Source organism: Anticarsia gemmatalis, chromosome 19 (genome assembly GCF_050436995.1).
Source record: "Anticarsia gemmatalis isolate Benzon Research Colony breed Stoneville strain chromosome 19, ilAntGemm2 primary, whole genome shotgun sequence".
Lineage (NCBI taxonomy): Eukaryota > Metazoa > Arthropoda > Insecta > Lepidoptera > Erebidae > Anticarsia > Anticarsia gemmatalis.
Window position 1 is genome coordinate 1,787,822 of NC_134763.1, and position 25,387 is coordinate 1,813,208.

At 38.7% G+C, this 25,387-nt stretch overlaps 2 protein-coding genes across 3 annotated transcripts in view; one reads left to right on the forward strand and one right to left on the reverse strand.

The window, feature by feature from the left end:
• IFT46 (intraflagellar transport 46) overlaps positions 1-25,387 on the forward strand; it is a 65,867-nt gene that overhangs the window by 2,856 nt on the left and 37,624 nt on the right. The window contains exons 3-7 of one of the 2 annotated variants that reach the window (XM_076127200.1): positions 1,861-2,026; positions 3,742-3,908; positions 4,336-4,439; positions 4,861-4,973; positions 5,925-6,204. In XM_076127200.1, the coding sequence (XP_075983315.1) occupies positions 1,861-2,026; positions 3,742-3,908; positions 4,336-4,439; positions 4,861-4,973; positions 5,925-6,189 (815 nt within the window). In that variant the 3' untranslated portion in view covers positions 6,190-6,204. Of the gene's footprint in view, positions 1-1,860; positions 2,027-3,741; positions 3,909-4,335; positions 4,440-4,860; positions 4,974-5,924; positions 6,215-25,387 lie in introns of those variants that run through there. The other variant, XM_076127198.1, reaches the window with a different exon arrangement.
• The window catches only part of LOC142981342 (cell growth regulator with RING finger domain protein 1-like), a 57,585-nt gene continuing 38,952 nt past the window's right edge, over positions 6,755-25,387 (reverse strand). Inside the window, exons 3-8 of the mRNA XM_076127202.1 lie at positions 24,975-25,110; positions 12,834-12,978; positions 12,182-12,289; positions 10,581-10,728; positions 9,433-9,582; positions 6,755-8,892 (exon numbers count right to left, since the gene is read on the reverse strand). Of these exons, the coding sequence (XP_075983317.1) occupies positions 9,440-9,582; positions 10,581-10,728; positions 12,182-12,289; positions 12,834-12,978; positions 24,975-25,110 (680 nt within the window). The 3' untranslated portion in view covers positions 6,755-8,892; positions 9,433-9,439. The remainder of the gene's footprint in view (positions 8,893-9,432; positions 9,583-10,580; positions 10,729-12,181; positions 12,290-12,833; positions 12,979-24,974; positions 25,111-25,387) is intronic.

Genomic DNA, 25,387 nt, shown 5'->3' on the forward strand with positions numbered 1-25,387 from the left:
TTTTCAAATCGGACCACAAGTTCCTGAGATTAGCGCGTTCAAACAAACAAACAAACTCTTTAGCTTTATAATATTAGTATAGATGACTGTTTTCATCTTTAAGGCTGATGAATAATACTTTTATTATAAAGACTAGCTTGCTGCCCGCGGTTTTGCCCGCGTGGAATTTCACGACCTTCGGGGTGAATTTTCCAGCAATCCTCTCTTAGTGCTCCTCTACACTTACTAAGGAATCTTCATACCAAACTCCAACTTTGTACGCTTAGTAGTTTCGGCCCTGCGTTGTCCATCAAGCACTCAGAAACGGAAGAGTTTTATATTGATGAACATACCGTTTTCAATTTACATTGTGTAAAAAAGAAAAGTTTAAAGCAATTTGATTACTAAAAGTTTCGATAAAATTTATCGATATATTTTAATGTATTACGTAAGTGTTTGTTCAATTAGGGTCAGATTCTTGTCTAACTGCACTTATTTATAATGCTCTCGCAAAATGTAGGCCAGCCACTTCGATACATTCAGTTGCCTAATTTCAAGATGAGAATTTCATTTAATGAGACGATAATTTAAAATAAAACTGGCTAAGTGCGAGTTGGCTTATGCACAAACGGTTCTGCACCATTATTATTAAAAGCGGCAAAAATCATGTTAATTTTATGAGCGACCCTTAAATATTTTTTTTAGGTATTTGTTGTTATAGCGGCAACAATAATACCTATATGCTTTGTGAAAACTCAGTGACGTAGCGTGCATTGGCGGGACCCCGTATAAAAAATAGTTTGGGGGCCCTTATGTTGTTTGGGGTAAAGATTTTTCACAAAAGAAAATTATATTAAATAATAATAAAAAATATAATAATTATTATTATTTCTTTTTCCTTACACACTTTTGGGGGCCACCGTGGCCCGGGGGCCCCGTATAATTGATACGGCAGATACGGCGGTAGCTACGCCCCTGTGAAAACTCCAACTATTAACTCATGGAATACAGCCTGGGGACACACGGACGGATAACGAAGTTCTAATAATAGGGCTCCCGTTTTATCCTTCCGATACAGAACTCTTAAAAAGAATGCCAGACTTGTCTGTAATTAAGGCAAACTGTTGCCAAAATGTGTGACCTAAAATCTCAGAAGCAGAGAAAAGGTGACGTTTCTACTAACATGACTTGCAAAATACAATCTATAATTTGCTATTTTGCAAACTCATCTCATTATTATTTGAGTAGGTAGCATTATTTTTTAACCAATCAATGCTTTCTCTTCAAATCGAAAAGCTATTTACTGTCGTATATTTTTTTAACTGTCATGGCGGACACAATTCGTTCTACCTGACTTAGAGCGAAGTGTATGTGATCAAGCTTGTGCAGACGATCTGTGGGTTAAGCAACCGTTGGCGCGGTCATTCCATAGATGGGTGACCGCATAGTGGTATTTGAGCTGGGCGTCTCCGTGCTTCGGAGGGCACGTAAAAAGTCGGTCCCGGCTGTTGTCTAATAAGATAACAGTCGTTAAACCATGTCACAGGCATCTCGGGCGGCTTGAACAACTTTGACACTAGGTTGACCACTAACTATACGACAAACAAACAAAAAGCTTGTGCAGTTTTTAGAACTACAGGTCATGTGGTCTATCTGCACGGGTACGACTAGTTCTCCGATAGATTTAATGGTTTTTGTACATGTTATTATAGTATTTAATTACTAGTCAAATCATCTACTCTTTACGCTACGACCAATAGGAAGAGTACCAGTAAAAAATGTTACTAAAAAGGGGAAAATTTTGAAAACTGACCCATTTTCTGTGACGCAAGCGAAGTTACGCGGGTCAGCTAGTGATAAATAATTTTGATTCCCTTCCAGATACGGACTCCGTAGACCTGGAGCCTGAACGGCCGGACCCAATCCTGGGCAGTGGCCGCAAGCGAGGTGGTGTTGTGATACCAGCTGAAGGTGCCTACGACCCCAAGAACTTCCAGGATCTGAAGGTGCCTCCAGACATGGAGAATATCTTCCAGTATATCATGAAGTTAGTATGTGTTTGAAGAAAAAGCATTATATCAGCCTAGCCTTTCTTCCAACTATGTTTGGAGTCGGCTTTCAGTCTCACCGAATGCAGCTGAATCCCAGTATTTTACATGGACCAACTGCTTATCGGACTTCCACAACCCAGTTACCTGAATAACAACACGATACCCGGTTTGTTAATCGGTAAGACTGGTTGTCAGACTTTAAAACTTCTGACTACTGATAGCGACTGTCAAAGATCTTTGAAAATGACACCTAGGACCCACAATTTAACGTGCCTCCCGAAACTCGGAGGAACTGAGTATTTGTAACATGGTCACCCATCCACAGACCAACCTCGGTAAGCGTATCTTACTCTGAGAGATCGGCTAGTGTTACTTAGCCAACCAACAATAAGATTATAATACTGATTGTACCAGTAAATCATTTAATCATCTTAAATCATCTTATCAGCAAAATCTAGACAGTGAATTTCTCTCGAAACGACTAAATCATATTACAGTAGGCGAGATCCCACGCTTAACCTTGCACACATAGTAGTTATCACTTAATATTAGACCTTAGTATCAAAGGAATAAGGTTCAAAACCCTATGCATGGTGTGGCGTTAAGTACTACATTGTAATGAGGCCAGATGGATCTAATTTTAGTAACTAAATTAATAGAACATGCATTATAATATTGGATATGCTTCGTCTTGAAAAAGGTGCGTAGTACTCGTAACCGGCGGTCCTGTATGACAAGATGTATGGATGTGAATGAGGCAAGGGAAGTTTGTGAGGATCGTACCAAGTGACGTTCTTTGGTTTCTGCCTACCCCTATGGGAAAAAGGCGTGTTATGTTTATATGAAGATGCTTTGATTATGATCTACTAACTTTTAGTAAAGTAGATGCGTAGTACTCATATCATATCGTTATACTACCGTCCGTATCACATATTAGGGGTCCTGTATGACAAAGTGTATGGATATGTTACACTAGCTGACCCGCGCAACTTCGCTTGCGTCACATAAGAGAGAATGGGTCAAAATTTTCCCCGTTTTTGTAACATTTTTTACTGGTACTCTGCCTCTATTAGTCGTAGCGTGATGATAAATAGCCTTCCTCGATAAATGGGCTATCTAACACTGAAATAATTTTTCAAATCGGACCAGTAGTTCCTGAGATTAGCGCGTTCAAACACAATTCATCCACGTTACGACCAATAGGAGCGGAGTAACAACGAAAAATGTTACAAAAACGGGAAAATTTTGATCCATTCTCTCTTATGTGACGCAAGCGAAGTTGCGCGGGACAGCTAGTAAATAAATATTTTTGGACAACTCACACAGGGTCAACTGATTTCAAACTAAGCAGAGCTTGTACTATGGTAACGAGTCAACTGATAAACATACTTATATACATCTAAATACATACTTATATAGATAAACTAGCTCACCCGCGCAACTTCGCTTGCGTCACATAAGAGAGAATGGGTCAAAATTTTCCCCTTTTTTGTAACATTCTTTACTGCTACTCTGCTCCTATTAGTCGTAGCGTGATGATGTATAGCCTATAACCTTCCTCGATAAATGGGCTATCTAACACTGAAAGAATTTTTCAAATCGGACCAGTAGTTCCCGAGATTAGCGCGTTCAAACAAACAAACAAACTCTTCAGCTTTATAATATTAGTATAGTATAGATAAATTAACATGAATTAAATGAAATGCTGCAGGTATACTCCTCAAAAGATAGACATAGAGCTGAAGCTGCAGCCGTTCGTGCCGGAGTACGTGCCGGCGGTGGGCGACATCGACGCCTTCATCAAGGTGAGCACGCCGGCCTGCAACGTGCGCGCCAACACGCTGCCCGAACATGTGCTCGAACATATCGACAACCTTGGTACGCTACATATTCTCCTTGTCAAATTAATATTGTACAGCCGCTTTTTCTAGATTTCAACTTTTGGCTATTACGGCTAGTTTGCTTACTAATCCTCAGCCAGTAGACATAGGATACTTTTTACCACGGGAAATGTTTTCACCTGTTTTTCATCGTTACTATACGTGGCAAACATACAATTTTATCGTACTTAGCGCAAGTTTCACGGTTTTTAGTACCTAGTAGTTCCTAGTCACTTATTTATTTCGAGGCGTTCATAGCTAACCTAGTAAGGTCGTTAAACGATCACTGGGTTAAGCAACCTTAGCGCGGATATTCCATAGATGGGTGACCGGGTGGTATTTGAACTGAGCGACCAGTGAGCAGAAGTAGATGTTGCAACTAAAGTATCGATAATTTAATGATCTTACGTGCACAATAATTTCAGGTCTCACGGTACTGGACGAGCCGGCGACAGAGCAGAGCGACTCTGCGCTCTTGCATCTGCAGCTCCGAGCTATCTCCAAGACGAGCAGCGCCAAGTCTACTGTGGTGAGATATTCAAATTATTTCATCATTTCTCACCAGCCAGCGTGGTGGACGCAAGGCCTAATTCCTCTCTCCCTCTCCCATTACGCGAGGAGACCCTTGCTTAGCAGTGGGACATCAATGGGTTATTTATTTATTTCTCATAGCCAACAACTACCATGTAAGCAGTAATGTCATGGTAACGTACATACAGTTTACATAAGTTGTATTGTTTTAAATAAATAAACGGAAGTTTTTAACAACCTATTTATAGAAGATATTTCAATGTAAACTAGAAAAGCCATGAATCATTTCGGCTGACCCGACAATTGAAACCAGAGATCATGTGATCAGCGGTTTTATACCCAAACCACAGAGGCATTCATAAAAATAGAAAGCCTAAAATTGTAATATAGTAATAGATATATTTTTATTTGTATTTCAGTTGACGAAGAAGATAGAGAACGCGGAGAAGAATGCTAAGGCGATCGAGCGATGGATCAAAGACGTCAGTGAACTGCACTTGTCGAAGCCGGCGCCGACGGTCGCGTACAACAAGTAAATACTTTAATACACTTACATAGATCAAAATCCTTAAATAATAACCCAGGCCACCCCTCCTTTGTAGATTTGTAGAAGTGTTCATTCGCCCCCTGCACTACTCCCCCCCAAAGAAGCTAAGCCTTCCCCACCTCCCCAAAGTAAGCCACCCACGAACTTGCCAAGCCAGCTCACCCCCAGCCGACTGGCGTATAAGGGGCTTATAAGACCTCAAAGACTGTTTGTGTTGGAACGGAAGTGAAAAAAGAAAATATAAACACACAGTTTTTGATGAGCCCTTTTCGGTGATGTTATTTTATTTCGACTGTTCATTACAATTAAAGTAATGTTAAATGTATGTCTGTGCCACTAGTTTTATCTTTTATCTGCTTGTGGAAATAAAACAGGAAATTGTACATACATACATACCCTGTGATAAAATGTTTACGTAATATAATATTAATTAACGAAAGAACCTGTTTTTAACACTGAGCGTAGTATTTGAGGATTGATGATCCTTTTACGATTCCGTAAAATATAGCCTATGTTATTATCTATACTAATATTATAAAGCTGAGGAGTTTGTTTGTTTGTTTGAACGCGCTAATCTCAGGACCTACTGGTCTGATTTGAAAAATTCTTTCAGTGTTAGATAGCCCATTTATCGAGGAAGGCTATATAACATCACGCTACGGCCATTAGGAGCGGAGTAGCAATAAAAATTGTTACAAAAACGGGGAAAATTTTGACCCATTCTCTCTTATGCGAAGTTGCGTGGGTCAGCTAGACATCCAAAACTATTTGTTAAGTGTTGTTAAAACTGGAAAATCCATTTTGACAATTTCCCCAAACAATCCATGGTTTTATCGTGATTGAGTATCAAACAATGTAACTTTTCCATTCATAATTTAGGTAACTTCACCTATTAATTTCGCCACTGAAAGTAATATTTCACATATTTATTTTCAGCAAGATGCCAGACATTGATAACTTAATGGAAGAGTGGCCGGAGTCCATGGAGGAGACCCTCAACCAGGTGGGGTTCCCTCCCGCGACCCTCGACTGCTCTCTGTCACAGTACGTGGACCTCGTGTGCGGTTTGTTCGACATCCCGATAGGTGGCGACACACTCAATGACAGGATACAAGCGCTACATTTACTGTTTAGTCTCTATTCTGCTGTTAAAAACTCGCAGCTGTACGCTGAAAGACAGAAAGAGAATGAGACTTCGTGATTTGTAAATAAATTGCTAAGATTTATGCATTTTTTATTTGATACCCTAAGCCGTTTATGCTTCCGTGGTTTAGCTCAGTATCCCATGTTTAAGGCCAGGTTTTCAATTATCTTCTAACACATACTAACACATTTCGGTCCGCCTGTGCAGGTATGCCTGCATTTCCGATAGACCGTAGCATGTATGACAGCCATCAGACAGGATGTATGGATGTGAATAAAGCAAGGGAAGTTTGAAAGGAATGCACCAAGTGGCGTTCTTTGCTCTCTTTTTTTTTTTTTTTTTTTAAAGACAACTCCCGCACTAAGAATTGCTCTTGTGTCGCGGGGACTTTTACAAACATACAAACAACGGACACAAAGCACAACCAGACCCGAAACGAATTTGTGAATCGCACAAATAATTGTCCCGTGTGGGAATCGAACCCACGACCTCCCGTTGCAGTGGTATCGGCGTGGCGACCTAAACCACTGCGCCACAGAGGCAGTCAAACATAGTCTTTTTACACCTATGGGAACAAAACGTGAATTGTGTATGTTTGTTTGTAGAAATAAAAGTAAAGATATTCATGTAAATTATATTTATTGTAACTCAAATGAGATCTACATTAGGGTACTTGGAAGACTACATAGGACTAAAAAGTTTACATCTAGTCTAACATAGATCATAGAAAAATATTTTACTAAGTGTTTATTAAGGATTTATACAATATCTAGGTGATTAGCGTCGGTATTGTAACCTATGTCGCGAGTTATATAAATAATCCTTACACTACAGCAGCGGAGGTATAAAATATTCAATAAGGCATGGTAATATACCTCTGAATGACGTCATTGTTGACTTAAAACTGGTTTTACTCCCTTTTATTCACAATTCCTTAGACTCTTAGTGGTCGTGTGGTTCTTGCTAGCTCTTCTAATAAGGCTCTATCCCCTTTCTTAGTGTATTCAGTAATTGTAACGATTAGTGTTCAGTTGTAGACGGGTCGGGTGGTAGCCGGTCCAAAATCAAATAATAAATAGCAAAAACATAAAATTGGTGTGACTATTGTCTAAAAGAGGCACTGTATTTCTTCTTATAAAGGTAGTTTTTAAAGATGTAAAAGGTTGGTAAAAGTAAAGTTTCAAAGGTTTACACTCAGGGCGCTGATCAGGTCATACAAAATCACTCGACTCTTTATCGCTAGCCAAGAGTGGAGGGAAATGGCTACTCTGGCGTAAGAAGTTCATATTACCATGCCTATATCACATTATCTTATAAACTGCTACGTCAACTAGGACTCGATAAATTTACTCACTAACACTTCCGCCCTTCGGATAGCGGCTTTCTGAAAATGTATTGCATAAGAGTTGCTTACACACTTATTTGTGTGACACTGCCGAATAAATACTGCGAAGCTCTCACGATCAGCAGTCGGATGTGCTACCGATCGGTCTGCACAAAGACAGTTAATGTACTCAAGTAGTTGTCAACTTATATACACAATATGCATGTTGGACCGGACATAAATGATAATATTTTAAATTAAAATTACTTTTCTGGTCACCACTGAAAAAAGCCATCAATTTTGTTTTATCTATAGTAAGGAATTAGCTTCTTTATTTTTAGTTAACTTAAATTATTTATAGAAGAGATCGAGGGGAAACCTTTTAATATTTATTATAATGGCAGTTATAAAATGAGATAACTTTATATTTCAGAGTGATATTTTCTGCTAATCAATAAACCTAGCCTTTCCTCTAACTATGTTGGAGTCGGCTTTCAGTCTCACCGGATGCAGATGAATACCAGTATTTTACATGGAGCGACTTCCTATGTGACCTCCACAATACAGTTACCTGGGTTATAAGGCTGCCTGTCCACCGAAGCGGAGCAAGGCTGCGGTGCGGAGAAACGGAGAAATATTAACCAATCAGAGAGAACCACTCACGAGGAGAGGAGATTTTGTGCACTCTTATTGGTTAGTATTCATCCGTTTCTCCGCACCGCAACCTCGCTCCGCTTCGGTGGACAGGCAGCCTAACACGGTACCCTTCGGTAAGACTGGTTGCCAGATCTCGCTAATATACTAGTAAAATCTTGGTATTCAGCTGCATCCGGTGAGACTGGAAGCCGACTCCAACATAGTTACATTAGAAAGGCTGATTATCCACCGAAATCCAAAGGGCCCGTCTTTGCACACATAAATTTGACAAAATTAAATAATCTAAGTATTTACATATAAACAGCAAATTCACAAAGCATCATATCACAGTTTTCCATATTTTGCACCCACACTTAACATAAATATTTCACATTATAATTATACAGTCTATTCAACTCTGAAATCGTGTCTTTTTATTCACTTTCCGTATTTTTTCCATTTGAAATAATTTTACGGGTATTATTTGAACATTTTTGCACATATAATAACATGTGAAAGAGGCAAGCGAAGATGGTAGGAATTCTAACTTTGATCTTTAACTACCCCTATGGGAAAACGGCGTGATATTATGTAAATAAATATTTAACCGACTTTGAAAAAAGTGAAGCCTCTTAAGTCATGTGTATGTATGTTAATTATTTGTTTCAAAAATGTCGCAATAACTCGTAAAATGTATTCGCTTATTTTTTACGTATGTATTTCACTTGAATGTCATCAGTCATTATATCACACTGTATGAGCGGCAAGTCGTTCTGTTTGTCCGTCACTGACCCCAGTATCTGTAATAACAAACAAATATAACAATATTACTATTAGTTTCTTGTAGGGGAGTGGTCGAGGGCTCGTACCCGAGGCAACACACCAATATCTTTCCGGAGTTATGTGTGTATTAGAAATAACTATCACTTGTTCCAACGGTGAAAGAAAACATCGTGATGCAATCTTGCATGCCTGAGAGTTCTTTATAAACAGTTTTTTAAGGTGTGCAAAGTCCCCGACCCGCATTTGGCCAGCGCGGTGGACATAATGCCTTCCTCATTACGGATGGACACCAAACAGTGGGACATTAATGGTTTAAATTTATTTTATTTTTTAGTAGTCAGAAGCTTGAAAGTCTTACAACCAGTCTTACCGATGGGTATCGTGTTATAACCCAGGTAACTGGGTTGTGGAGGTCCATTAGGCAGACGCTCCATATAAAATACTGGTATCCAGCTGCATCCAGTGAGACTGGAAGCTGACTCCAACATAGTTGAAAAAATTGATTGACTGAGATACGTGGTACCCCCAAGGACAAGAGGTTAAAATAAGTTAGGTACCTGGTCGCTAATGATAGTGGAAGAGGTTGAACAATCTCCGGTTGAAGGGGAAGCGCTGCTGCTTGAGCTCCGAGAGCGGCTCCTCGTCGTTCCTGATGCAGAAGTAGCTCGTGATCACGCTGCGACAGATCGGACACTTGTCCAGTTTCGCTGGAAACATACGTACACACATTAATACATTTTTAATTTATGCATTTGGGCTGATAGGAGCCTCACCGCGGTGTATCCTGGAAGTGGCTAGGTTCGGTAACGCAGAACCTAGGCTGACTAAACCTCTCACCACAATGGTACTCTCAAACAGTAGATAGACCTCCAGATACCAGTGACTAATCTCAGAGATTTTACAGGTGCGTGAAAATAGGAGGTAAAAGGAGTCTATCTCCTATCTGTGTACTAAATTTCATCTAAATCCGGCCGTGAAGGTGCAACAAACATACATCTATCCTATGTCTATTCTCGGGTTTCAAACTACCTTAGTACAAAATTTCATCCAAATCGGATCAGTGATAATATTATTCAGGATTACAACATATAAAGTTTATGTTTATGACTAATATTTATTATCAATAAATCCTTGTTCCATAAGGTTAGGAGTCGGAGGTCGTTTGTCAAGGGACGCGTGACATTGGCTGCCTACCCCATTAGTATTGATAGCGCGATACCTCGGAGAGTGCTTGGAATAACAATTGATTAGGCAAGCGGTGTAGTGGTCGGGAGCTATAACAAGCTATAATAATATGTAAGCTATAGTGTCTACCCGCGATTATGTTTGCGTGTACTTTAGTTTTCCCTTTTTTAGAATATTTTTTATTGTTATACTTTGACTAGTCATAGTGTGATGTTATACACCTTTCTACGCCAACGCAAGCCGACAGTCTTTCTCAATAAATATTTTCAAACTATCCTAATAGGTTTGTAGGGATCGATTGGCGTTTTTTGGTCTACCCACCGGTTTGAGAAAAAATCATGATTTAGGCACCCGCATGGAATAATTTTTTACAAAAATGCTTTAATTTTTTTTTATTTAATGGTGTATTAAAAATCGTGCTCGGTTGTTCGTGTAGGGGTTCGTTGGCTAAAACAGGTAAAGAAATTGTGGTGTAGAATGGTCCATCTGTGGTCCAAAAAGTGTAGTAGTGTGTACTTACGCAGGCAGTCGGCACAGAGGCAGGCGTGGCGGCACGGCAGCAGCGCGCGGGACAGCGGCGTGGCGGCGCACACGCAGCACAGCGCCTCGGCCGGCCCGTAGCCCTCCGCGCCCGCGCCGCCGCCCAGCTCGCCGCTCACGTACAGTTGCTGCACGACACAACATACTACAGTCCGGCTAGATAACAGGTGCCATGCACCGTTTATCTAGATCGGGGGTCCCCAACCTTTTCTTAGTTCGGGACCACTTTTATATTATTCTGGTCGGCAGGGACCACTATGTAAGTATATTAAAAATGAAGTGTAATAATCGTCCCGAAAATATAAAATAATAATATAATTCGCGGACCCTATTTTGGCTTCCACGGACCACTGGTTGGGAACCACTGATCTAGCTTATAATAATTAATAATTCTGTGTATTTTGGAAATAAAGTAGTTGTAACAAACAGACCACCACCTTAGTCCACTTCCATAAAACTTCCCCAATAAATTTAATAATAAAAGCATCGATAGCGGTGTGGTATAAGTTGGCACCTCCCACGCAAGTGACCGACCGTTCGAACCCGAGGCAACACACCGATGACATTTGGAAGTTACGTATGTATTAGAAATAATTATCTCTTGCTCTAAGAGCAAAGGAAAACATCGCGATGAAACCTTGCATGCCTAAAATTAGTTTAATACATTTTTTGAAGTACCCAACCCGCACTTGGCCAGCGTGGTGAACACAGGGCCTAACCCCTCTCTCGTTTGGGAGAAGACTCAACAGTGAGACAGTAAAAGGTTAAAAAAAATGTGTATTTTGGAAACAAAGTATTTGTATCAAACAGGCTACCGTCACCTGTTTAAGACTACGGTCACTGACGTTCTAAATTCCGGATTTTATCTACTCTGAGAGATGTCGAAAAACGTTGAAGCGGTTTGATCGGGATCCAAGTTCGAGTCCTTTAGCTTTATACGGAAAATTGACTATATTTTGAAACAAGAAAACGTCGCAGACAAGGTAAAATGGACTTTATTAACATGCCATCAGGTACATAGTGGTATAACCATCTTATTTATAAAGAGCTGCTACGATCGAGCGTGGAAACAATACACAATAATGCAAATGCGAACATGATAACAATACGTTCATAATATTTACTTTGTACAAGTAAATATAGACTTATTTACTACACTTGTTAGGCTTTAAAATTATTGATTTCTACACAGTTATCTAATTCCAAGCTGTTGCGCGTTATACTCTGACAACTTAGAATAGTAAAGAGTCTTGGCATGCTTGATTTATCTAGATTGTAGTAACTGATATGTATTTTCAAAATAAAGTAGATGCATCAAATATACCACCGTCAGCTGCATAAGTCTGCGGGTCACTGATGTTCTAAATTTAGATTTTGTATAGCACTACCAGTTGCGAACTTTGCATAAAGACTTTCAGGTACAGTATAGCTGTCGGGTAACAACTTGAACATAAGAAGTGGTTTTGAAAGCAAAACTGAACGTAGGCCCCATGTAGAGGACTCACGGTTGACAGGTCTATCACCGAGCGATCGTTTATTTCACGTGGTTGAATGTGGAATAATTATTGATAATAAAATTACCTTCAGACAGGATAGATGTCCGTTAGCTTGTTTTAAGTACTGCGCGATCACGCCGCTCGGTAGAGGGCACTGCTCGTCTCGAATATGTACTACACTGATCAGCGCCACCTAGTACAAACATAACACAACATTATAGCAAGTATAGTAAAAAAAATAGGTTTAGGGCGCTTTTATGCTGATAGTCTCACATTATACAAACAAGTGATAGCCTGCGTATCGTAATGATTAAGGTGGTCGCCACGCCACTACCGTTGTTGGGAGTTCGTGGGTTCGACTCCCACACGGAACAATTGTTTGTGTGATCCATAAAGTTGTTCCGAGTCTAGTTATACTTCGTGTCCGTTGTTCGTATGTTTGTAAAAATCCCCGCAATACAAGAGCAATTCTAAGTGCGGGAATTGTCTTTTATTAAAAAAAAGCTATCAAAATGTAGTACAGTTGCTACCAGTAGTCAGAACCTTGAAAGTCAGACAACCAATTTCACCGAGGTGTATCCTGTTATATTCCAAGTAACTAGGTTCTGGTGGTTTGAAAGGCAGTCGCTCCATGTAAAATGCTGGTATTCAGCTGCATCTGATGAGACTGGAAGCCGACTCCAACATAGTTGGAAGAAAGGCTAGGTTGATATACATAGTTATGCTAATGTACTTACCGTATCATCAGGCCTGAGTTCCCCCGTATCCCTGACATCTCTCGCCAGGATCACCACCAGGGGGTAGCAGGAGCGAGGGGGAGGTCCTAGCTGAAGAGGCTCCTCTGTTGCTAAGTTCAGAGGCTGCTCATCATGAGGACTACTCCTGGAAACCAAGCACACAAGAATTAGATCACGGCTATGACTTCACTTTTGGCCCTACAGTTAATATGGTCACCTCAATAACTGTCGCGCCGAGTGTGGTCGGTCCGAATTCCATTCATAATGAATATTCGTGTGATGAGCACAATTATCCGTCCTGAGTTTGATTGTAAATTGGATAAAGAAGCGTGAAGAAGCTAATATGTCAAAAAACATCTTTGTTTCCGAGTTTTTCTTAAAATTATAGAATTCAAAGAAAGATCAGAAAGACAGATCATATCTATACTAATATTATAAAGCTGAAGAGTTTGTTTGTTTGATTGTGTTTGTTTGTTTTTTTGAACGCGCTAATCTCAGGAGCTACTGGTCCGATTTGGAATTTCTTTCAGTGTTAGATAGTCCATTTATCGAGGAAGACTATAGGCTATATACCATCACGCTACGACCAAAAGGGACAGAGTAGCAATAAAAAATGTTACAAAAATGGGGAAAATTATGATTCTCTTACGTGACGCAAGCGAAGCTGCGCGGGTCAGCTAGTCAGTGATATTTTGCAAAAAGATAAGGTGCAAAATACTTGTAACCTGCAGTCCTGTATAACAAAATGAATGGAAGTGAATGAAGAAAGGGAAGTTTGTAGGCTTAAGACGTTCCTTGGTCTCTGGCTAAGCGCTAAGGAAAAAAGGCGTGATTTCATGTACTTATGTATAATACCATGTAATTGAATTAATTTACCACACTGGCTTACACGTGCCGTTTCTTATTGACATAATTTGTTTTTCTAAGTATCATATTGTTTTTACATAAGGTATATTTTTTATGAAATAATAAGTTAGAGCATGTTGCTATGTAATGTAAATGTAGGTAGATTTATTATAGTGCTAATTGCGTTATATAGAGTCTTGTAATGTGCAAAAAATATGTCATAATAATTGTGACCTTGAAATTGGCGGTAGATCACCTTTTGCGCCATACACGCATACCTTTTTATACAGAGAGACTATTTACTATCACTGTCAATCGTTCGATGAGTGTATGCGCATGCGCAGATGTCGCGACAGCACGAGTTATTAAGATGTCAAACTGTTTAATGCGAAAAAAAAGGTAATTTTATAAATTCAGAAAATGGAATCGTGTATTGAATGAAGCAATGGAAGTTTTTAAGGATCGTACCAAGTGGCGTTCTCTGGTCTCTGACCACTTCTATCGGAAAAGCCTTGATTTTTGTGTGTATATACATATGTAGATTATGTAAAATCGTGTAATTTATGTTTAAGAATACTTCTGTCTAGTCTTTTTGAGAATATGAATTTGTCAATTTTGCAGTAGAGACTTAAAATTAGGAGAATTTGAGTAAAGTTATTCTCAAATGTGTTCCGACCGCAAAATTATGTAATTTAAGAACTGTTAAGAACGAACGTTCCTGCATCTAGGTATGTCTAAAGTAATAATAAATAATATACCAAAAATAACCCAAATAACCCAGAATAGGCAACACATCAATGACGTATATTTATGTGTGTATAAGAAATAATTATCACTTGATCCAACGGTGGTGGAAAACATCGTGATGCAACCTTGCATGCCTGAAAGTTGTTTAATCCCCAATCCGCACTTGGCCAGCGTGGTGGACTCGAGGCCGTACTGTTCCCTCATTCCGGGAGGAAAACCTCGGCCAGCAGCGGGAAATTACTGGGTTAAATGTATTTTATTTTGCACACTATTTGACTATAAACCCAACCTGGTCATGACATCATGACTTCCAGGCCATACAAGATCCGTTTCCTCGCATCACAATAGGTAACTAATAAGTATGCTCTCACCGCAGCGAGTTATATCACCGGTTCGATGCCGTGTCGGGTCACGGTCGCACGACGCGCACGGGATTCGCATACGCGATTAATGCGGTTTGTTATTGTTTGTGTCGGGGTCATAGTTGTTTAATAAAACTAATATTATTCTAAGAGTAAAATTAAACACTATTAATGTACTATTGCTGGGCAAGACTCTCGGAATGAGGGAGATTGGGGCTTAAGTTCACCATGCTGCGTAGGTTTGGAAAACCCTTTGATGTTTAGGGGCTTTTTAATTTGATAATACAATGTATACTTATATTATAAATCTGAAGAGTTTGTTTATTTGTTTGATTGATTGTTTGTTTGTTTGTTGGTTTGTTTGAACGCGCTAATCTCAGGAACTACTGGTCCGATTTGAAAAATTCTTTCAGTGTTAGATAGTCCATTTATCGGTGAAGGCTATAGGCTATATATCATCACGCAACGACCCATAGGAGCAGAGTAGCAATAAAAATGTTACAAAAACGGGGAAAATTTTGACCCATTCTATCTTATGTGACGCAAGCGAATCTATACTAATATTATAAAGCTGAAGAGTTTGTTTGTTTGTTTGTTTGTTTGTTTGTTTGAACGCGCTAATCTCGGGAACTACTGGTCCGATTTGAAAAATTCTTTCAGTGTTAGATAGCCCATTTATCGAGGAAGGCTATAGGCTATATATCATCACGCTACGACCAATAGGAGCAGAGTAACAGGGAAAAATGTTACAAAAACGGGCAAAATTTTGACCCATTCTCTCTTATGTGACGCAAGCGAAGTTGCGCAGGTCAGCTAGTAATTTATAAAAGTTCTTGCCCGCACATTTACCATATTTATTTCTACAGCCTATGTTTAATTTTGGTACACAAGTTGCAATCGCAAAAATCATAGCAATATTTCAATGCTAAAGCGGTTTTATATGAGATAAGATCTTCGATCAAGTCAAAAATTATCTATCAGTTACTGATTCCGGTAGGATTTGCTATCTATGGTATAGACATTTAAGTCACCACGCCAATACCATTGCGGCGGGAGGTCGTGGGTTCGATTTCCACACGGAGAAATTACTTGTGCGATCCACAAATAATTGTTTCGGGTCTGGTTGTGCTTTGTGTCCATAGTTTGTACGTTTGTAAAAGCCCCCGCGACACAAGAACAATTCTTAGTGCGAGATTCGTCTTTTAAAAAAGAAAATAAGGAATGTTTTTTCTACGGTACTGCGTCCACTGGATCGGCATTTCGGCCCCATAGAAATACAAAGTGACAAATCCTTACGGTCTGTCTGCTCCGATTTCGCAGTGGACAAGCATCTTAGTTGTCATGCGATGGAATTCTCCCAGACGGCAGACACGTGACATAACACTTAATTGACTCTAGAAGTATGACAACGCTAATTACTTGTGGGTCAATGGCAATACTAAACATGTTATACCACTTTTTATATGGCAACAAATAATTATCTATCTATTAACCTATTCATACTATTTTACATGAGCTAGTCTGTCCGTCTTTTATAATTTTGCGGCTTAACTAATGAACTAATTTTGATAAACATCGTCATTTGAAAAGTGGCTTTTAAATATTACCATGATAAGCCGATATCAACTTTTTATAATAAAATTTTGCTTGGAAATATTCAGAAGTCGGGTCTAAAATATAGGCTTTGGCCTTTTATATAAAATAATAATATCAGTATGGATTATATTTTTATTGTACTGTAATTACGGAACCTGCTCCCGTATTGAGGGTTAGGCCTAGCCTGACCCTCAATACGGGAGCAAACCCTTGCCATCGAGAGGTTGTGGGTTCGATTTCCACACGGAACAATTATTTGTGCGATCTACCATAGTTGTTTCAGGTTGTACTTTGTGTCCGTTGTTTGTATGTTTGTAGATGTCTCCGCGACACAAAAGCAATTCTTAGTGCGGGAGTTGTCTTTAAAATCTATACTAATATTATAAAGCTGAAGAGTTTGTTTGTTTGTTTGTTTGAACGCGCTAATCTCAGGAACTACTGAATAAAAAAATTCTTTCAGTGTTAGATAGACCATTTATCGAGGAAGGCTTTAGGCTATATAACATCACGCTACGGCCATTGGGAGCGGAGTAGCAACGAAAAATGTTACAAAAACGGGGATTTTTTATTTCATTCTTTCTTATGTGACGCAAGCGAAGTTGCGCGGGTCAGCTAGTATAATATAAAAGGTTATGTATGATATTAAATAGTTATCAATAGAGTTATACAATAACCTACGTCAAGCAGAGCCACGAGTAAAGACTAGTGGTGTGAAAACAATGGTATGACAATTGTTATGAGATGAACCGTCTTGTTAGGTAAATACACTTAATTGTTATATATCTGAGTCACCACTATAATTAATAACATCCTTCGTGATGTTAAGTATTTGTTAAATATGTTCTACTGTCAATGTTTGACACTAACACTTATTATAATTACTTTATGTTACCTAACAATATTACTATATGGTATTTTGTAACCAGTCACTCTTCTTTGTGACATTGTCTATTCTTTATGATACGTCAAAAACACATTTTTGTATATTTACGACAGTGACGTCACAATGTCGTATTTTTGTTGACATCAAATGAGGAGTAACAGATCAAAGTGTATTAACTCCAGTCACCCCAAAAAAAATTGTACAGAACGTATTTTTTATCTGTTCCGAAACTTGTAACCCATGTCAAATTATGACGCATCAAACTGTATTACTTTCTATTTAAAAAAAGAATCAAATGTATACATCGTTTCAAACTATATTATATCCAGGTTATATATAAAAATATTAGGTATAAAAATATTATGAATTATGCCTTTATCTCAAAAGTTAGATTGATGGAGTTAATACACATTGATCTGTTACTCCTCAAATGTGTTAAATTGAAAATATCATCACACACGATCCGAGAATCGAATTTGAGACCTCGTACCAGGACTACAGAGGTAGTTTTAGATATTTTAATAATATGTTTATGACTATTATAGATATCCGCGTAACTAAATTTTGCAATTTATATGACTTTAAGGACATTATAATAATAGGAAACACTAAAATCTAGTATTGAAATGTGATAAAATTGTCATAAAGACACTACCTGTATGTTATTCCTTCCTAGTTATATTAAAACACATTAATTATATAATTTCCATTTATTTAATACTATTAAGATCTCCTCAATGTTTTTGTGATTGGAGCAGATGTATTGTATGTACCTCAGAACGGGAGATCTTGGCTTTTGCATTTCTGAAATGTCTTTAATTTATTAAAGCAAGGGATTTTCTACGTGCCCAGTTTTTGGCAAAAGACACGCCCAACAATCTATCCGATATTCGACTATGGCGGTCACTTTTATTGAAACCTTTCAACTGTACAGGACTTTGTTTGCAGTGTTTGAGGGAAGGTTCATATCTGATACGTCGCGTATTATCGGTCCCGCAACGCCAGAACAGACAAATGTATAGAAAAACACTCGACCGTTCACACTCAACCGATGATGCGTGTGCGAGGCCCATACGAATTAAGTTACGCCCGACGCATCTTCCGTCAGATATGAACCTTCCCTAAGTGTGTACAAAGTTCAGGTATATTATATTTCCTCAGTCACATATCCCAATGGGACCGATAACTGTCACGGGTGTCTGACACTAGTAGTCAGACGCAAGACCGGCAGGACCGACAGGACTTTTACGAGCTTTCCAAAGCACGGAGAAACACAAAGAAAGAGTTATATGCCTGACGAGAGTCCCACATAATCCTGCACCCTACCCAGAGTGCATGCATGCATGTGTATGCCTAATGCATTAGAAAATGAAAAAAAAGTGTGTTTCGCAACGCCTATATTTTTGCTACAGGTATTATGTACTTTTTGATACATAATGAATTTTTAAAATAAATTTAACCCATTACTGTCCCACTGCTGGGCAAGGATCTCCTCCCGTAATGAGGGAGGGTTTAGGCCTTGAGTCCACCACGCTGGCCAAGTGCGGGTCGGGGACTTTGCATGCCCTCAATAAATGTATTAAACAAATTTTAGGCATGCAAGGTTTCCTCACGATGTTTTCCTTCACCGTTGGAGCATGTGATAATTATTTCCAATACACACAAAACTTCGAAAAGTTATTGGTGTGTTGCCTCGGGTTCGAACCTGCGACCACTTGCGTGGGAGGTATCAACTTATACCACTCGGCTATCACTGCTCTTTTTGTTTTTCTTTTGATACATAGTTATTATCAATTAAGACCTAGATCATCTACATAGTGGCAAAAATAGCACGAAACAATAAGTACAGTGGCGTGTACACACTGTACACATCGCTACCGTGACCGTGTCGCGGTACTGTTACTGTAGTGTAAACATAGCTTTATAGTTTGTTTACTCGTTCGCGGTTTAAGTTATAAGACTAGAGCGATTGTATTACTATTTATTTACTTAGTGTCACAGTGACTCAAGTCGCCCGAAGGCGTATGATACGGTTTTTCAATTGATATCTTAATTCAGAATGAGAGATTCAGAGGGCGCGTTCCCACTATGTCGTAACGATTAATTTATCGTTGGACGACTGTCGTCTCTAGCTGTTCCCATTATAACGATTGTTTGTCGTCAAAAAATGTCGTAGACGACAGTAAGTCGTGTCGTTCTATATGTGAACACCTCCATTTAAACATTTATGCTACGACACTTAAAACTACACGATTATCTGTCGTCATGACATAGTGGGAACGCGCCCTAACCGGGACCGACGGCCACCCATCGGTGGAATAGCCGCGATGCATGCATTTTAAATAGAATAGACCAATAGTAATATGACCGACTCGGGAATCGAACACTAGAGATACTACCTAATGCGTCACAGAGTAATTAATATAAAACCATTAATTAAGCTAACAAGTTAATTGAGTAAGTTATAATCATTGAGTTACCTGAACACTGGCATCAGAGATAATCGATCAATTAATTTATTACTACACATTGTATTGTGAAACTAACTTGCATGACGGACACGTAAACGCGATAATTAATGGTTTATTATCTATTTTTTATTAAATTTACTGGAACTCTAATTAAAAGTACGCTAGTTTTTATATATGACTAGCTGACCCGCGCAACTTCGCTTGCGTCACATAAGAGAATCATAATTTTCCCCGTTTTTGTAACATTTTTCACCGGTACTCTGCTCCTATTGGTCTATATAGCCTATAGCCTTCCTCGATAAGTGGGCTATCTAACACTGAAAGAATTTTTCAAATCGGACCAGTAGTTCCTGAGATTAGCGCGTTCAAACAAACAAACAATCAAACAAACAAACTCTTCAGCTTTATAATATTAGTATAGATTAGTATAGATTATGTCCGGGTAGGATATATTAATAGAAAGTTATTTTGATTATCGAGATAAACGATCTAAAGAGGTAAAATATGGGGTTAAAATAATTAACTTCCATACTGGAAGTCAATCATTTTCGGAGCTAGAAGCATGGAAATTCATACTGAGGATTTTTGTTTAAAATAAATAAACACACGTTTCATTTTGAAATATCATCCCTTAAAGGGTTAAAATAAATCTATACTAATATTATAAAACTGAAGAGTTTGTTTGTTTGATTGTTTGTTTGTTTGTTTGAACGCGCTAATCTCAGGAACTACTGGTCCGATTTGAAAAATTCTTTCAGTGTTAGATAGCTTATTTATCGAGGAAGGTTATAGGCTATATATATTATATACACGCTACGACCAATGGGAGCAGAGTACCAGTAGAAAATATTACAAAAACGGGGAAATCCTTGATTCTCTCTTATGTGACGCAAGCGAAGTTGCGCGGGTCAGCTAGTAGAGTATAAAAGTCAACTTTTATTTTTCCTTATTTTTACGAGAGTGGACCCGCGCGGGACCACTTGTAAATAAATAAAGATACTTACCCTTGCATGTTCATTACTAAACATCACGCGGGAATCAACGCGAACATGCATTTTACTTGGGGTTACACATTCAGTTCGCCACCACAGTTTGTGTTACCTGCGCCTACTAGGTTCTCTAGCATTAGTCTAGCTACATGTCAAAGAAAAAAAAAAAAAATACCCTTTAAATTTAAATCTGCGCTGTAATTTGAGCATTGCCAGCAAAGTTTACGTTCTCATATTAGTAGGCACTACGTGAATTTTATCCAAACACAACGGTTTTTTGTAATAATTCCAATACTAATATGTATTGATTCACATCTATATTGACAAGTAAATGCCTATTAGATGACTCATGATGTGTTTACCAGCATATCAATGAACAGGTAGGGAGTTCATATCCAATTTTTTTGAAGTTACTGTTTAAACACGTAACAGTCTTTAAATTATAAGTCTTGAAATGGCTTTTTTTATTTCTTTTATTGTATGGTTAGTGGTCAACCTAGAGTCCATACAAAATGTTCTATCCGCCCAAAAGTCTTTCGACGTGGCTTAACGATTGCTATCTTAATTGACAATTACCAGGATCGACTTTTAACGTGCCCTCCGAAGCACTGATAGCTTAAAGAATTTTGATACTAGTTTTGCCTGTACCTAACTATGCAAGTGGGGAAAATGATAAATTCTGTGACGCGGCAACTTTACAAACATACAAATACGGACGAAATTACAACGAAATGGGGAAGGAAAGGTGTTTGTTTAAGATTTTAATGTCATAGCAATGACGATGAAATTGCGCCGAGAGGAACACCCGAGTGCGTCATTTGAAAATAATTACAAATTAATATCTACTTCCTTATTAAAGTGACGAGTGACTAACCTAACAAGTTTAAAGCCCGATTTCCCCACTTCTGTGCATCTATTAGCTAGCTTATCAAATAGAATTTTGACAGTTGTTTTTATATATTTGCTGTCACTTTATATAGTAGATAGGCTATCTGATACTTAATTATAATTCTATAGAAAATGTACTTGGCTGCTTACAGCTGCTTGGCACGAAAGTACTCCCAGGGTGAGTGTGGGAGAGTCCTTGAGACCCTTATGCATTGCAAGCATGCTGCGGTATCTTATAATTCCTGATTATTCTCTATTTTATATTCTTAAACATTTAGGAACAAGTTGGTTAAGGGGATTTGACTGATGCCTGACGTCAACCCTCCTTGGGAATCCATCGTCTATCTGGAAAGCCGTGGGGATGCAGGTTGAAACCTTACCTGAATAATAAAACATAAAAAATAATGATTTCGAGTCGACAACATATATCCGCAAAATTCGGATTGTCGAGTATTTTGTTAAAACCTAATGTGTTGACAGACGAATCACAGTCGCCATCTTGGGTTTTTTAATAATTGACGTTTCGCGAAAATATAATTTTTGACACTTTTTATGATAATAATATACTATACTATTACTGATATACATTTGCCAATAACAGCCATAAAATTACGAGTATGTATGCATGTATTAATAGTTCAGTTTGACCCGAGCGAAGCCCGGATTTATCTAGTAATATTATAATGTACGCGATGGAAAATTGAAGGCTTTTAACCGCTGTAAGTTCATGACTCAGTACACCACAGCGGTTGTTATAATGATTCACAAAGTCGTAATAGATATGCAAACGTTAATATGTCATATTTGTTTCTCGCCTCGCGACAACACCCGTTAATTCATGGCGCGACATATTTTATAGTTGCTATGTCAAGTTTTGAACTTGAATATAGATCAGTAGGTGACTCGAAACAATTACTGTAACTTAATGTATAATACAATACAGGAATTAACGCGAACACGCATTACCTTAAAATGCCTGACGTTTCGGCGCAGGTTGCACTCGCCGTGGTCGCAAGTCAGCCACGGCGAGGTAGAATGCGTGTTCGCTTTAATTCCCGTATTCTAGATCAGTAGGTGACTTTGTACTTTGGATTCAAGGACCCACTTTTGATCGAGAGGACACCCTTGCCCAGCAGTGGGACAGCAGTGGGGTGGAGTGTATAAATGAGAATGCGAACGATACATCGCATCGATGTTTTTGTTCGACAACTTAGTAGAAAGCCTTACCACACACGATAAGTGGAGAATTATTAAGAATTCTGTGTAGTGTGTACCTACTTCCTAAATTAAGTATCAAACAAGACTACAGTCAGCTACATAAGTCTACTTATACTATAAACTCAGAATGTTGTATACCTTTGTCAGCCGCGAAACTTGTATACAAAGATGTCTACTAAGTCGTTGGACTATGAAAGCAAAATACCGATTTGTAAAAACCTAAATTTATGTATTACCAAATCGATGTTATGGCATGGATATTTTTGGTTTTGTTTGCAAAATTGCATCGAATAATTTTGTAAATAAATAGTTTTATAATGTATTAGTGAACAGAAAACATTTTAACAATATATTTAGTCGAGTCGTTGACATTTGATACGGGTATTTGATGACATGACTAAGCGACAAACACACAGGTAAGTAAATAACATTCCTTAGTTGTTTTGCTTTTAAAATAAACATTTGAAGTCTATGAATAACGGAATTCTAATATTCTTCAAATTATAAACGGTACTTGTATGGTTATTACCAGGTTTGATTCCTAGGGTGTGACTGAATTATTTGTGAATGCCGAATGAATAACCCAATCAACACAAGCCGAACAGTTACAGTAATTATAACTTTTAAACTCTCGCGTTGCATGTTTAATGTATAATAGAATACGGGAATTAAAGCGAACACGCATTCTACCTCGCCGTGGCTGACCTGCGACCACGGCGAGTGCAACCTGCGCCGAAACGTCAGGCATTTTAAGGTAATGCGGGTTCGCGTTAATTCCCGTATTCTATTATACACTAGCTGACCCGCGCAACTTCGCTTGCGTCACATAAGATAAATTTTCCCCGTTTTTGTAACATTTTTCGTTGCTACTCAGCTCCTAATGACCTTAGCGTGATGTTATATAGCCCATAGCCTTCCTCGATAAATGGGCTATCTTACACTGAAATAATTTTTCAAATCAGACCAGTAGTTCCTGAGATTAGCGCGTTCAAACAAACAAACAAACAAACAAACAAACTCTTCAGCTTTATAATATTAGTATAGATTAAGTTACAGTAATTGTTTCGAGTCCGTTTCGAGTCGAATATTGGCGAACCGTCCATGCTGACTCAAATATGTGTGTAGCAAGCCTTACGGAAGGTTTCTACGTTTAAAATGGACGACTGCCTCCGTGCCTCCGTGGTTAAGGTCGCCACGCCGCTACCATTGTTTCGGGAGGTCGTAAGTTCGATTCCCACACGGGTCAATTATTTGTTCGAGCCACAAATAATTGTTGTTTATAAGTTTTTAAAAGTCCGCGACACAAGAAAAGTCCTTAGTGCGGGAGTTGTCTTTAAAAAATATAATAAAAAAAAAGTAGTCATCATTATCGAAAGGCACGTGTCTTCCGAAAAATAGTACGCAATTGAACAAAACAAGCGTTTTAATGACGTCAATTAGTTGTACTATTACACGTTCATTAGTGTCAGTGCTACAGAAAATCTTTTTTACATTAGCGCGGTTCTATTAACTAGTGACGTCATCATATGGTGTATGGAGTATTTGTAAGAAACATAGAGGCTAGGAGCGTGTTGTATCCCACAACCGCGCTGTGAGACCGTCCCGATTAATGGAATAAGAAAGTGAATAAAAAACCCTACATGCAACCTACGCCCAGTGGTAAAGGTGGTTGCCGTGCCACTACCATTGCGTAGAGGTCATGGGTTCGATTTCCACAAAGAACAAATACTTATGCTATCTACAAATAGTTTTAAAATAAAAGATACAAAATCTGTCGGCATTGGTTTACTAGGCGTTTGTAAAAAACCAGGGAAACCAAAACCCCCGGGCTTTATCTTTATATATATAATTCTTCTGTAAGTGTGTATGTCACTGAACTTCTCTTAAACGACTGGACCGATTTTGATGAATTTTTTTGCGTGTGTAAAAGGGGATTTGAGAATGGTTTAGATTATTTAAAAAAAGTTTAAAATTTTCAAATTTAAGACGTGTAGACAGGACAACGTCTGTCGGGTCCGCTAGTTTAGAATATATAATCAGAAAAGCCTAATAGCACTTTGTCCGTTCCAGCACTACCGAGCAGACTGCAGGGGCAGCCTGAAGAAGTATTTTTGAAATTTGAATCACAACATTAAACTTACTTGGTAAAATGAAAGTTGTTGGAAGCAAGTATATCGGCGAGGGAGCCCCACAGGGTGCGGTGCAGCTCTCTGACCGGGGCCCCCCACCAGCTCGCGTGCCAGTACCTCACCGTGGAAGACACCACGCAGTTCACACCTGCAAGGAAAATACAGCATAAGACATCAAGACATCATACGTTTCTACTGAACCACATCACAAGGCTCTAGTTGCGCTAACTGGTCGATAAACGATCAATGGGTTAAGCAACCTACGCGCGGACATTTCATAGACGGGCCACATAGTGGTAAGTATTTGAGCTAATCGATTCTGTGTTTCGGAAGTACGTTGTTTTTCTTTGCAATTATAACAAGTGATCATTGTTTTGAATTCATACTTTGAAATCATTGATCTTCAGTTGCGAGAAAAATAGTAA